The 15892-nt window shown below is 37.8% G+C and overlaps 1 protein-coding gene across 1 annotated transcript in view; it reads right to left on the bottom strand.

Moving 5' to 3' along the window:
- FBXL13 (F-box and leucine rich repeat protein 13) overlaps positions 1-15892 on the bottom strand; it is a 103441-nt gene that overhangs the window by 67990 nt on the left and 19559 nt on the right. Inside the window, exons 8-10 of the mRNA XM_019474578.1 lie at positions 15511-15606; positions 6990-7085; positions 3904-4039 (exon numbers count right to left, since the gene is read on the bottom strand). Of these exons, the coding sequence (XP_019330123.1) occupies positions 3904-4039; positions 6990-7085; positions 15511-15606 (328 nt within the window). The remainder of the gene's footprint in view (positions 1-3903; positions 4040-6989; positions 7086-15510; positions 15607-15892) is intronic.

Here is a 15892-nt window from a genome sequence, read left to right as displayed (position 1 = left end):
ATATGCTTTTTAAGTCCTTTCTTTCAGTAATTTCTCTCGATTCCCCTTCCTTCTCTGTCCATATCCAGGAAATAATTGCACGATAGTGCACTGTCTTCCTGATATGCAGTATATGTACTAGGAGTGCTGTCTTAAGGGATAAACTATAGTACTCCATAGAAGCCGTGCCCCTCTCTGTACACAGCACACATGAAACACAGGAAAGATTATTTTACACCATGTTTTGCCATGACAGGGTGCAGGAAAAATGGATAGATCTGCCAATACTGTGACCACTACTGGGAATAAAACACTTCAAAAGCTTCTGAGGAATTTTAGCTCCCGCACCATGAATATGAATGGCAGCTTTTAAATGCAATTCCCAGTCACACTTGGAAGTCAAATGATTCTCTAAGATCACTGAGGGGGTGGAGTAATACCATAAACAGCCGAGCTGTAATCCATGCATCTCATATACTTATTTTTCTTTGGCACAATAACACATTCATTTGCCAAAGACAGTCTGAGCTGGAATCATGTAACATTCATATGTAGATATTAAACAATGACTACTATTTCACTTCACGCATACACCACATACAGCAGTGGCAGTACACAAAAACATTTTTTAAAAATTGCAGCTAATTAATTTACAAAAAAATATTAACACGATTAGTCAGCCGAACAGACCTAAACCCCAGTTAATATCATTGCTGTTTTACCATTAACAATAAAAACATGTTGCCAAAATCTGTGTAATCTTGGATTTATTTGGAAAGATGAAGTCAGAACTGTAGCTCGGGTAAGTTCGAATGGAAAGGTTCATCACATCTGTAGCCTATAACTGAACAGACAGTTCAACTCAGTTTGTTAGCTGAAGAAATGTCAAAGGAAGAGAATTGCAATATGATTTTCAATTACTAAAAAAAGATAGAGAAATAGTTTTGCAGCAATTTTAAACCACGCACAAGAGCTTCAAAAGAATGGCACAAGTAGGCTGTATGATCAATATCAATGAGTTTTAACGGAAGAAATATGTTATTAATCTAAATAGCAACAGTACACTGATATAAATGTGTTTCATTCTTAAAAAGAACTACTATGTATCTTCAAAATTAGAAGAAACAGCTTTTTAAATCAATGTTTTCTAAAAGCCCCTGTGGACCGTCATATATGATTCATCACAATTAGTTTAAAATTAATAGCTCTGAGTAGATGTAAATGGACATAATCTTTGATTTTGAGCCTACAGAAAACATAAATTATCAACAAAAATGGAAAATACATAGTTTGTAGGTACACAAATGGAATTTAGTGCTTTTGGTAGGTAAGATAAATGGAAATGGATAGCAACCAACATACTGATATTCCAACTGATACAACCAACATGCTGATACTTCTAGGTTAAATTATTTTAAATAGATACAAATCAGTTAAACAATGTGATAGAAAAGGTGTTGTGTATATAAAATTTAATTCTATCACAACTGTTCTTTACGTTTTTAGCTTTAAACACCACAAACATTACTATAGTTTTAGTTTTGCACTCAAATACATAAGGAAAACAAAATCATAAAAGGATTTAACATTTCAGAGTACAGCCCCCATAACGGAGAAGACGTGGCTGTGTATGATTTATTTTGGCTTGCTTTCTTTATTAGCTGCCAAAGTTGATTATAATATTAAATTAAATTATTTCACTGAACAACTTGCATGCTGATATCATTGAGAATGTTATTTTATCCTGTGATTTAAAAGCCAAGACCGTGATCAAATATACTTTTTATTCTTGGCCAATTGTTCTTTTCCATCACCACTCTAGAGAGCAAATTGTTCTCACCCATAATTACAGAGTCACTTTCTAAAACAAAAGAAAACACACTGGAATTGTTATAGGCTGGATCAACAATTTCAATCATGTATCATCTGATTAAATAATAAATGCATTATCATCTCAAAACATCAAAATACACTTTTTATTTGGAAAATAAAACATTTTCCTTTTCTTTTTTATGCATTTGCATTCAATTAAAGTGTAGGCTAGAAAAGAGTCAATCAGTAACATTCTCCTGCTTGAGAAATACTGAAGTAAAGCTGTGCCAGGAATCTCAAACTTTTCTTGGGATCTTTCCTAGTTGTAGCAGAAGAGTTTTTTCTCATGAAAACACCACCAAGATGTTTTAACACTCTTCATGATAACATGGCTGAATAACAGTTAGGATGCAGGTAATTCCTAACAAATCAAGTACACTCTCACAGCTACCATTGAACCTCTAACACCGATCATAAAGGCTTTTATTTTTCCTGCCGACTTCTCTGCTTAGTGGAGCATATAATTGCATTGAGAAAAAGATTACTGACCTGAAACTACTGCAAAATGCTGTCACGAAGGGAATTAACCTCTGATCACACGGTCACGTGTACTTTCACACGTTATTATCAGGAAGGACTAAGATGCTTTTCTACATCCAGAGGGACTCTGTTTTGGCAGTAGAGTAGAATCAAGTACCTATTATTTGTGCTAAAACTTGAACACCACATTTATATCTTGTACCACACTTGGATTTTTTAATTTTTTTGCCTGTGAGCCTCTTGTTGGAGGCCAGTAACTAGCGGTATACCCCAGGGGTCAATACTGGGTCCAGTCCCGTTTAACATCTTCATTAATGATCTGGACAATGAGATAGAGTGTACCTTCAGCAAGTCTGCAGATGACACCAAACTCGGAGCAGTGGCTGATACACCAGAAGGTCGTGCTGCCATCCAGAGGGACCTAGAGAAATGGGCTTGCAGGAACCCCATGAAGTTCAACAAGGGGAAGTGCAAAATCCTGCACCTGGGGAGGAACAATCCCAGGCACCAGTACATGCTGGGTGCAGCCCAGCTGGAAAGCAGCTTGGCAGAAAAGGACCTGGGGGTCCTAGTGGACACCAGGTTGAACATGAGCCAGTGATGTGCCCTTGCCACAAAGAAGGTGGATGGTATCCTGGGCTGCATTAGGAGGACTGTTGCCAGGAGGTCGGGGGAAGTGATCTTTCCCCTCTACTCAGCACTAGTTAGGCCACACCTGGAGTACCATGTCCAGTTCTGGGCTCCCCAGTACATGAGACATACAGAGAGACATGGACATACTGGAGAGAGTCCAACAAAGACCAAAAAGATTATTAAGGGACTGGAGCATATTTCCTCCAAGGAAAGGCTGAGAGAGCTGGGACTGTTCAGCTGGAGAAGAGAAGGCTCAGGGGACTCTTACCAAGGTATATAAATATCTGAAGGGTGGGTGCAAAGAAGATGGAGCCAGGCTTTTTCAGTGGTGCCCAGTGACAGACAGGACAAAAGGCAACGCGCACAAACTGAAACACAGGAGGTGCCATCTGAACATCAGGGAACACTTTTTTACTATGAGGGTGACTGAGCACAGGTTGCCCGGAGCGGTGGTGGAGTCTCCATCCTTGGTGATATTCAAAAGCCACCTGGACGTGGTCCTGGGCAACCTGCTCTAGGTGGCTCTGCTTGAGCAGGGGGGTTGGTCAAGATGACCTCCAGAGGTCCCTGCCAACCTCAGCCATTCTGTGATTCTGCGATAATTATCTCAGCAGAGTTGGAGTCTGGCATTCTGATATATTTAAGCACGTTTGCATTCCAATCTTATTTGTCATATTACAGCATTTCACACATAATATAAACCATTCTGTGGCATTCCAGCAATGTTCAGTCATATGGATATCGCTGGGCCTGGAGACTGTAATGGAGGAAGGGGGGCCACATGTAAAGTAATTTTACAGATCTCATACTGACATTGCTTCATTATGGCTAGACATATAGAGAAGAATGTAGGCAGTAAAATAGGACAACAGGGAAGCACAGAGTGAAGACACAGTTTAAAGAGAGAATTAAAATTTAAAAAATACATGTCATACTTACTGATACTTTTAAAGCTAGGCCAGTGAAGAGAATAGCAACCTCGCAGATTCAACCGTAATACACATGGACGCCACTTCTGCAAAGTATTTACTACTATTTGGTCCTGAACTTGATGCTTTACTGATGAAAAATTGATCTAAAAATTTAAACAACTGATATATAATTCAGTACTAAAAATAGGTAGCACATCAAAATACACATCATTATGAAAATCACTAGTAAATATATGAAGTTCTATGTAAACACTGAATCAATAGTCTGGAAAACACAGAAGTGTCTGTGTATTACATATATAAAAATTTTAAGACAGTTGACTAAAAAAAATTAAATGTAGAGGAAGCATGTGTCTACAGTATTTATGGAGCTGAGGCAAGTCTTGAACTGCTGAAATACGACATGTCAGAATATCATGTGCAAAGAAGATTGTCAGACTTGAATATTTATTTTTTTCCCTTTAGGATGTATAAAATCATAAAGTTGCTAAAGATATTTTTTTTCTAATTACTACAGATACGATACGTCAAGATATCAAGAATATGTAACCTACCATCTTAGTTTTAATAGAAGAATCCTTAAGTGATTTAAGCTGCAGGCTGGGAATATCTAGATCTTTGACTAAAAACATGATTTTTCTTAGTATCTGTTAAAAGTTCAAGTTTAAGAAGTTTTAACAAAAACAGTCTGTCTACTGAGTGTTTCAAAAAAAGCAGGAAAGCCAACAAAATATGTCCTTTTTTGGAGAAGCCTTTTTCATGCCTTCTTTAAATTTGCTCATAAAAAAGCCAGAAAAAGCTTTTTTTCTTCCTTTTGTATAATCTGCTACAGCTACAGAGCATCTGTTTGTTGTACATTTCATAATACATGTTTATTACCCAAACACTTTGAAAAAACAATCACCATTATTTCTATGCAGAATGCTTGGAAGCAGTTACAGTACCAGGAAGTCAGGAGTCCAGAACTTTTTCCAGTTTTTCACTTTCTTATTACGATTTTGTTCTTCTTACATTAAAATTATTGGAAGTTTTAATATTAGTTTCATTAAGATCATGAATTCATCACAGTAACTTAAGACTAGACCTAATAAAGGCTCCGTGCACCTACAAGCTGAGCACTGCAGTGTCTTTTAAGTGTTGGTGCCCAAGGTAGATTCAACAATTCAAATCTGAGCAGAGACTCTACAAAATATACATGACAGCTGTGTACATCAGAAGGTCAATTTAAAGACACTCACACAAAGAACAGGCAGCTGCCTAGAACCAGACAGTAGGACATGTAAGCAGCATTGTTGAGCCCTCCAGAACTTCTTTACCTCCGTCAGGAAGGCAGATATAGGCCTCCAGCTACTTGGGAACTACAGCCTGTGTCCCACTCAAGGGACAGAACAGCGTATTTGGGAGACCCAAGTTCAGATCTCTTCTCAGCCTCACAAGACACAACTCTGTTCACCTTCTGGATCCCAAATGGATCTCTTTAAATGGGAGAGAGGTGCCTAGTGTCAGGGGCCTGGGTTCACCACCAGGCTCTGCAACCTCTTCCTTCCTCAGGGAAGGTCCCAGAGTCCAAGGTCAGCTCCTGTATGTTGCAGCAGTGTAACCCTGGATAAGACTTGCAAAAACAGTTCATTGTGTGAAAGAGCTGGAGAAGCCTCATTAGGGGTTTCTCCACTTGGCTCAGGAGCTGCCTTTAAGCTCATGCTCTTGCCCTGAGTCTTTGCTTGAACCCTACTTCAGGCATGTCTGTGTCCAGCCATGTGTCTGGCTGACCCTGAACCTCACTCATGGACTTCACTTCCTGACTAGACCTTGGAGATGCCTCTTCACAACAGGGCTGACTGGCAGTCTCTGGTGGGTGTCTGACCCTGGTTACTGTCACTGGACCCACTCTGCTCTTCTTGCTCAGGTTCTGTGGGAGTGCGCCCCTTGTTAGTGGGGGGGGCACTGTCCCTGCCTGCCCTTCTAGCACCTTTGGCTCCCAGCTCACCTTCCCCTGCAGAGCAGCCCTGTTGCTTCCTCACACTAAGCTCCGCAGGTCATGCAGTTCTTGGAGAAAAGAGAGAAACAATCACGTCCTTCATCACCATCATCATCATGAACTTTTAGGTCCAAAAAGGAGATGCCTATCAGATTAGACATCTCCAAGATTATGCAGAAGATGCACAGGGTATTTTGGATTGTAATTTCAGACTTGAGGGCCTAAAATCTGACTAAATCATGTTTGAAGTGCCCACACACTTTTAACAATTTGGTCTTAATCTTTCTTTGTACTGCTGATAAACAGCTATATGTGAGGCAATGATACAGAGGCAACAGTGATACTGGTTGAAGTGCCATGGCTAGTCTTAAGCCACTGCCTAAGGACTGGGGAGCCTTGAGGCAATCCTTCACACCTGAAGGCTCATCAGCACTACTGAAGGCAATAGCAATGAGCAGTGTGATTGTATTTTTAAGTTCAAGGCAAAGACAGGAATAGCTATTTCAGGTGTGGCCCCAAACAGACCATGCTAGCGTGGTCACACAATGTGCGTTAGAAGGCAAGTTGACCGAAATGTGTGTGCTAGGGAATTGGACTGCTAGGGTAGAAGAAACAGCGCGGTACCTTGGACACTGACATGTGCTCTGGAGACACAGTGCCCGCCTCAACAACTCTGAGAGTTCATGGAACGGGGCTGGTCTGCACCACTTGTTCCAGGGATGACAGGAGTCTCTCTAGAGCAAATACAAGTAGTCTCAGAGTATCTGTAACTGAGTTTACATTCTCCTTCCACAGTAGTCGTATAGTGCCTGTTTAGATTACCGAGGGAGCCTAAGACACCTCACTTAACTGTCTAAATTTAGTGGGCTATAGCCAAGCCTTACTGGCTGATTCTCTTTCAGTTCCACTGATTTTATAATGGTATACCACAGACAACTTCATTTGAGTTGCTCCTATTTTTTTATTCATGTAGCTGAGTAGAACAAGTCATATTCTGGGATAAAACTTTTATCCTAGATATTTAGCATACTTAAAGTTACCTACCTCCTTGCCTCACTATTTTTTTAAAATAAATAAAATTGAAATAAAATATTGAAAGTTATTATCTTACTTACGTCACTCCATAATGAACTGTTCTGAGTTAGTAGCATCCATGTTTGGCTAACTTGAGCACATCTTGCCAGATCAACTAAATTTACATAACGGAAAATCTAAGTCAGAGAAACAGACATACATGATATTAAAAACTATCCAGTAAGAAGCACTGCTGTATTAAATGATACATATTCACCTATCCTAAACAATAAGAGCTATTTTCAAATTAAATACTTCCTTCTTAGGAGTTTAAACACACCTTTTATAGCAGAATGTCAATAATTATTCTCATTAACAGTCTTAACAAAGAGCATGAAAACACGGCTTTGCTTAAAAGCTCATAAATTCAAGCTGTGATGGAAAATGACAGGTATGTTTCAAAACTGAACATTTTTCATGGACTATGAGCAGTTTCATTTCACCTATATTAAAACAACACTTGTTAAAACACCTCTCCTAAACCTATTTGAGACAATTTAATTTGGACAACAGCTTTGTAGATTAAATATAGTACTTTTAAATTCAACCTTAAATTACCTATGAAGCAGTTTTTGTAGTTTCTACCTCAGAGTTATTTTTAATTTAACTAGTATAATTTGGTAAATATATCTATAAATCTTTAATCTCAGAATATTAAAGTCAATGTGTTGCATTATGGTAGAAAAAATATAAAAGCTTTACTGATAGTTCATTTTATACAGTTAAATATTCTAAAATATACTGCTACCACTAAGCAACATTTTGAAAAATTAAATGATAGCATTCCAAAAAAATCTTGTCCTGGTAAGTAATCTTAGATACAGCAATCTCAGGCCATAAAAGTAAGAGACTGAATGAAGGTAACATTTGGCAAGCTTCTGCCATAGCTCCTCACCTGCCATTTTTATGACCAAGTGTCAAACAGTATTTCTGTTTGGAAATGGCCTCAAGTTGCACCAAGAGAGGTTTAGATTGGACATGAGGAAAAATTTCTTTACTGAAAGAGTGGTTAAACATTGGCACAGGCTGCCCAGGGAAGTGGTTGAGTCACCATCCCTGGAGGTATTTAAAAGACGTGTAGATGAGGCACTCAGGGACATGGTTTAGTGGGCATGGTGGTGTTGGGCTGACGGTTGGACTCAATGATCTTAGAGGTCTCTTCCAACCTTAATGATTCTATGATTCTATGATTCTATGATTCTGCCAACAGAATGCTAACGTTTCATCTTAGAAGAAACTTGGTGAAATGAAATGAGGGAAAATACGGTAAAATTTAAGGTCTTTGCTATAGAAGCAAATACGCATTATATTATAACCATCTGAAAATATAAGATGCATTTAAGACTCAAAGACAAAGAGCATATGCAGAATTTTATATGACAGATGGATTATTTACATACTAAAAACTCCAATATCCATAATCATTTGCAGAACTGAATTAGTACATCATATGCTGAAATATAAATATCTTATATGAAACGCAACACTTAAAATGTGTGGTTCTAAGTATGAAAACAAAACCAGCTGAAGGAACACAGTTGTTAAAATCCCACATCACTTTTCCTAAAGCAACTTTTATATAAGGAAAACTTGATGCTTGTAATGTAATTACTTTCATAACTGCACAATAATACATCAATGGCAACAGTTTAAACCTGGTATGGTAATTGGCTGATAGCAAAAATACAAAAATAACTTTCTAATTTTATCCCATATCCTGTCATTGAAGAGAAATCTTCCTGATTAATATACATTTTCAAAGAGCTTAGCACTTAAGATACGAACATTAAGATGTCAGAGTGAAAACATAGCAAAGATGCCAATGTGTTTTATAGAAGAGTATTTCCATATTAGTTATTCAACTTTCCATACAGTAATGCATACAATAAAACCTGTTTTTCATTATAGCAGTATACGAAGTATGATTTGAAATATGCTCCAGAAAAATGAATGCATACTCTGTACAGAGTTCACTCAAACTATGCAGGCACAAGAGAAATCTTGAGTCAAATAGAGGCTTTGAGGCTCAAGTGAGTGTTGTACTCAGAAGCAATACACATAAAGCCTTTGTAAGAGTAAGGAAATAATTGCAAATTTTGTTTCACTTCTGATAATCAACATAGCTAAGAAGTGAAGAAAGAGTGACTGCCTGTGTAAGTATAGAGTGCATGGATTACCAAAGTGCAGGTTATCTTGGTTATACAGAAATATGCTTTATAATAAATAAGTCACTAAAAAACTGTTAGAATCAAAAAGGGATGTTCTAATAAAAAAGTTGTTTCACTAAAGGAACTACTCCTTCCTTAAGAGAAACTTTTATCCTGACTTATATTCTGTGCAGTTCTACTGAAATGAACAGGATTGAAAAACATATCAGCTAGAACCCATTTTTATCACAGAGATTAAGTTCAACTAAAAGAAACAAGCGGAAATATCAAGAGTATTCTATGAAGACTTAAAAATGTTTTCTGTTTCAACCTATAGAAACTATCCAAAGGCTATAATTTCTTTAGCTAGGAAAGTACAAATCAGGTAGGAAAATCACTAATAATGTGTCTTTTACCACTAGCATTTAATCACATAGGTAATACATTCAAGCAATTTGCCTGCTCCTCAAAATATGCTTCTGTCCCACAAGTTGTCTGTATTCACTTCATATAAACTACTTAAAACAATTTTAAAAATCAGGTTTTCTGGCTTTATGTTTTTATTCTGGAATCTTGGGAGCTTGCTATAGCCATACTCATTTTAAAGATATTTAGGTGGTTCAGAATGCAGTTGGGGACTTACAAAGATTTTTTGAAGTACAGAAATGTGTAGGCCCTTTTCAATAGCAAATTCCTTCTGTACACACCATCCCTTCAAAGAGTTGCATCCCATGATAATTATAGTTGGATCCATCACAGGCTTCTCTAACCAAAAGTCTGTTTAATTTGGACATGTGGATTATTTCCTTAACTTCAAAACTCAATCTAATTTAAAACTCTAAGGAATTTTGACACAGCTCACAAAAAGTATTTGAATAAATGGAACTATATGACTTCTTAGAATGAGAAAGAAAATACTGACTTTGTTATTATTCATTAATAGGCTTTTAATTTGACACTCTCTTGCTAGTAACCTTTCGAATTTTCAGTTCTGAAAAGGTCTGTTGAAACATTTATTTCATGTTAGGTCAAGACCACAGCAGCCAGCTTTAAAGCACAGCAATCATTTTCTGTCAATAACTCAACATTAGGGTACTGTGGTACCACTGACTTTTTTAGGAAACTGTAATTTACAAAGCAAATGGTTTCCAGCTGGCCCTGAGGACAGACCTTACAGCAGTAAATACAAACTGACAGATATTTTTTTGCACGGGAGCAGAACAGAAAGCTGCAATAAATGATAGCATACTAATAATGATATTTACTAAATACCCTGTGATTTTGAAATGAACCACCACCAAATATCATCTACAGTGCCAGAGACAATAAAGTCTCCTTATCATAAGTGCCAAAACTTTGAGAAGTCCAGGCACGCTTTATTTTCCACAGTCTGTGAATGCTCAGAGCAAACACAAATTTGGCCTGGAGGAGACAGCACCCAGTAACAATCTCCTGTTGAAGGAGATTGTATCTATATACTGGATCTACCAAAAACAGAGCATGAGGATTCACAGAGGGAAAGAAAGGAAGAGAGAAAGAGAGAAGGAGAGAGAAAGAGAGAAGGACAGAAAGGCAAAAAGGCGATGAGAGAAAGAGAGAAGGAGAGGAAGGAAGGAAGGAAGGAAGGAAGGAAGGAAGGAAGGAAGGAAGGAAGGAAGGAAGGAAGGAAGGAAGGAAGGAAGGAAGGAAGGAAGGAAGGAAGGAAGGAAGGAAGGAAGGAAGGAAGGAAGGAAGGAAGGAAGGAAGGAAGGAAGGCAGGCAGGCAGGCAGGCAGGCAGGCATGTAATAACTTGTACTACTTATCCCACATACACAAAAAATACTTGCAAAAATACTTTCAGCACAGCTGGCTCAGCCTGTTCTCCCTTGCATGGCCTGAAGGACACCTTCCAGAAGGCACTCCCCAGCCCCACAAGCTTCCATGCCCCTCCATGCACCCCTCCCCAAATCCCTGCACTGCTGCTGTTGCCTTTTTGGTGATCCCAGTCCTTAACCCTCCCTACCCCAACATAACCCAAGAGAATCAGCTCCCATCCCCATCCCCTGAGGCCCAACTTATCTTGGGATAGCTCCCTAGGAAAAAATAGGAAACTGCTGCACCCCCACTGCACACAAAAAAAGGAGGAGGGAGGTGGCAAACCCTGTCTAGCACACCAGCCAGTTAACACAAACCCTCCCTGTTCTTGACTGGGCTACTGTCCTCATCTATATTCCAAACCTATGTCCTCACTATCTCAAAGTAATGTTATTCTGTTCATTCTGTTAAAGACAGAACTTTTTAACTTTTTTTTTTTTTTTTTGGGGGGGGGAGGGCAGGCAGGAAAAGAGGGGACAGGATGGATGGGGAGGCTTATTTCTCCTCCTAGGGTGTATGAGGAGGCTCCCCAGAAAGACCTGCTTCTATCTCCCCCTTACTCCCTGTGTGAAAACTGCCAGCTTACAGCTCTGTGGTCAGCACAGCCTTCAGAGCAGCGACAGGGGTTTGAACCTCTTTGGTAAAGGCGAGAATTTAACTCACATTTCCCCACAGATGGTGAAGGGACCAACTCTTTAAATTATGCCCAAAAGGAAGGCACCAATATTTCCTTCTCTGATTACGCTTCGAAGAAAAACAACAGCAGCTGCTACACCCTGTATGCTCTAAAACTGCCTGTGGACTCTCAGGCTAGAACGGCAGAGACCTGTTTCATTGACAGATCCCAATAAGCTTAGCCTTGAGGCACTGCAGTTCAGTGAACACCCTACACCTGCAAAATCAGGCAGATCCACTCTTGCTTCACCCATTTCCCCACCACTTGTTCCCCATCTCCTCCTCCATACCCAAATAACTGTTCATGCAGCCACAAAATGAGCTGGATTAAGGAATTGATCCAACTGTCAACTGATTCAGTAGAAGAAGAAAATGGAAGAAAATTTTTCAGACAGATCTGTTCCCTGATGTGGTTCATATACATGACTGTAATGAACACAAAGGGGAGAACAGTGCTGGGGCAAGAAAGGGTAAATGGGAATAAAAGGAAGGTTGGGACAGCCTCCCTCCAATTATAATTGTGGGTCCAAGATCCTCAGCAAAACTTCAAGTTCTGAGGAACTTGAGTATTGAAACCTTGAGCATTTGGACAGTTAAATGATACTGAATGATAATTTTAAGGATCTCTATTTTAGATCTAGGTGATAAACTCCTACCTAAGCTCATTTTACGTTTTTAAATCCTTTAGTGAACTGGAGCATAGGTTCCTCCCAGAAATAATATTATGTTACATATTAAAAGCTTTTTATTTTCCCGTGCTGTAAAGAGGGGGAAATAACGGGACTCAACCATAAGAAAACAGGACTGAAAAAGATCATATTCTAAAATTATTTACTACATACAAATAAGAATAGAAAACTACATTTGGTTCAGTTCAATGAACAGGCAGATACTACATATAGGAATATGTGAAAAGGTGTACAGAAACTGGTTTGCACAGCTTGTCTTTAGGAATACAAAGCTATACAATAAGTATGCTGCTTAAGATGCAGGATTTTTACATTTCTTTATCTTTACCTGTGTGCTCAGTCACAAGAAAAGAACTGTGACAAAAAAGGTATATTCCTGACTGGGCATACTGCTAGTTAAAGATCTTTTTAATTAATCAGTAGATTTGAAAATACTCAGAAAATGTTATTGTTGTTAATTGTTTCCTGAAAATCCAACAGATATTGATCACCCTCTAGTGAAAAACTCAACATCGCCATTACTATAATGGAGTTTTGACTAACATTCCCTAATATATTCACCTTACCCTATTGTTGTTTTTCATTTTATTACCTCTTGGGTTGTTTCCCTGCAGTGATATAATTAGTTTTTAATTCTTTTATGACATACAATTTCCATAGCTCTAGCTTTTGTATTTGGATTTTAGATATGTAAATGCTACTTAAATAAAGACAAACAAAAATAATTCCTCTTCCTACAATGACATATGGATCACAGAAAAATGGCTTGGAATTTGTGTGGATTATGCAATTTTCTTGTTCTTTAGGTTATTATTTCCTGTTCAAGTCAGTAGAATTCTCACTTCCTACTTCATTCTCCTCATAAACACACATTAAAATATACATTATGATGGGACCAAAGTCTAAACTGGCAAACTACCTTGCTTTTCAGCTCCAGACCTCAGAGTTGGAACTGCTCTAGAAATGGAAGACATCAATGTTTTCTGCTAAGCCACTAAAGTAGCACTTGACAGTATATTGTATTTATATAGGCTATAAAATTAAGTTTATATATAAACAGAAAATTACATAATGTATTTTTACAGCTGCTCTGTAGCCTTAATCAAAATGTATGGCTACATACCTCAGAATAGCTGTCATTCTTTTTGATATGTTAATATCCAGATTCTCATTTTCATGTGCATGGTCTTCATGCATGTGAGATCTGATTCTTTGTGACAGCGACACATGTAACTGTGAACATGATGTGACCTCAAATCAGGGCAACCTATGAGGATACCTTGAAATGTCACTATATTTTGAGCTCATGGTTTGGATGTCAAAAAACCAAGGCTCATGGATTAAGGTAAACCAAACAGATTTCTCCCAAGTTACAAAAAAGGAATGATACTGTCAATATTGTTCGTTATAGAACTACCAGAAAGATTATGCTATTTCAGGGCTTTTAATGAAGAGAGGGTGCTAGTATACACCTCAGAATTCCTGAAAATTTGAATAATTATTTATTTATAGGTATGACAAGTTTGATAGGTATGGACACATGTAAGCTATAATACTATCTTTGTGATATATATATATAAATACACACACACACTCTTATATAATACTATCTTTTATATATAATACTATTGTCGTGTATAATATTACCTTATTAGGAAAGAGAACATTAGGAGGTGGCACTGTAGATCAAATTTTGGTCATTCTGCTATTCACACAGTAAATTAATCTCTCTCTCTGTTTTAGTGGTGTTTACATTTGTAGGGGAAGAACATTCCCTTTTGAGTGCACTGCTTCTGAAGAAAAGGTTCATACTAGAGATCCTTCCTTAACTTGTCTCTATGTCTTAGTAATCAGCGGTATGAGTATTATGACTCCCAAATTCTTCAGGAGAGATACTACTGCTGCTGCAAGGGGCCCATATCTGAATCATTTGATAGCAGAAGTTCTCTGGTTACTGCATAAGCCAATACTAAGAAAACAGCACAGACTAAACTCCATTGATGGACCTAAGTCAAAATAAACCAGTCTCACATCCATGAAGGCCGTATGCAACACCAGTGGAATCCATACAGATAACATCAAGAAGAATTAAAGCATGCTGTATTTTTGGTGAGTAAGGTCTCTAAACTACGTACATGATTTAGCTTACAGATTCGTTTCCTGTGACGTCAGTGGCATTATGCACATTTAAAATTAAGTATCTGCATTTGGGTTTTAGACTTCATTGGATAAAAACTGAATTTTGAGTTCACTATAGTCCATACTATTTAATACCACTTTAATGGTTTTGCAATGTCAAATTAATGGAAAAACATGATAGGACAAATTAAAGCTTTATAAATAAGAAGATAAAATAAAAGCATTTTAGCAGTAGTTCCAACGTATCCCTCAATGGCAATTATTTTCAGTAACAAACTATAATTTAGTTAAACTGGGCTCTACAGCTGAAGGCCCCACAACCAGTAGTTAATAATTCTGTTCCTTTTCTAAAATACTGTCTCAGATCAATCTTCCTGCTTCTGGGTAGAACTACCTTCTCTTCTAGAAGTTAGCGTATTAACAAGCTTTCACTCTCTAAAGTTACATTTTGTAAGGATACAAAAATACCGAACAAAGCAACCTTTTAAACAAATTAATTAATTTAAACAAATTGAATAGAAATGTTTGGAAAGAAATCTCTCCCTACCCACTGTGCCCTTGCAGTAGATTCCTCTCCTCTACTCTTGCTTTCTGGCCTAGCAGTTTTTTCTGTCTTAAGGAAACTGCATAATATCCATACAGTCTTCTCTATATTTTTAAGAAAATTAAACTGCTTTCTATCACATTTCGGGCTTGGCTTATGAGCTTCTACTCACTGCAAACAAACCCCTTTACTTCTCTCAGGAGTTCCACTCGCTACCTATCCTACAGATTTCCTGATTTCTTGTTCTCCCTTTTTGAGTGAGACTGATCTTTCAGTCTCAGCTCGGAGAAGCTTCTGGATGTCAGGTTAGAGCATGCAGAATATGATCAGGTGCCACTGAGGGAAAGAGTAGCATTACCATCCTTCAAAGGATTCCACCTGACTCAAAGTGAACAATGTAAACAGGAACCCTCCTTTCCATCGCACAAACACATGCTTTTCCACGAAACATGATATATACCATTTATGAAATATACATATTAAAAATTAAAAAGAACACCAACTATCACAAACCTGTAATAAGGCTTTTTCTGGTAAATGGGATGTTTTATGTCTGACAGTAAGACCATTTGATTCAAAACAGCCTTTCTGACTTTCCTTTGCCAAACTCTGAAAAAAGATAGTACAAGACAAGTACAATCTTATCTTAATTGCAGGTTCAAAGTTTCAAATACATTTAAATATTCAAAAAATGAAATTAAATTTGCTAAACTTAACTAGGTATTTGCAAATCCCCATATGGTTACACATCTATGAACATTTATAACTGCTATTACTGAGAATAATTATAGTTTCGGGGTGCATCTCATTATTTTGCATGGTAGCAATACAATATAGAAGCATAGGAGACCATCTGTGTCATGGTTTAACCTCAGCTGGCAACTGAGCACCACGC

The sequence above is a fragment of the Aptenodytes forsteri genome, unplaced genomic scaffold, assembly GCF_000699145.1.
Source record: "Aptenodytes forsteri isolate BGI_AS27 unplaced genomic scaffold, ASM69914v1 Scaffold137, whole genome shotgun sequence".
Lineage (NCBI taxonomy): Eukaryota > Metazoa > Chordata > Aves > Sphenisciformes > Spheniscidae > Aptenodytes > Aptenodytes forsteri.
Note: the sequence above shows the minus strand (reverse complement) of the source record. Positions and strands in the feature narration are given on the sequence as shown.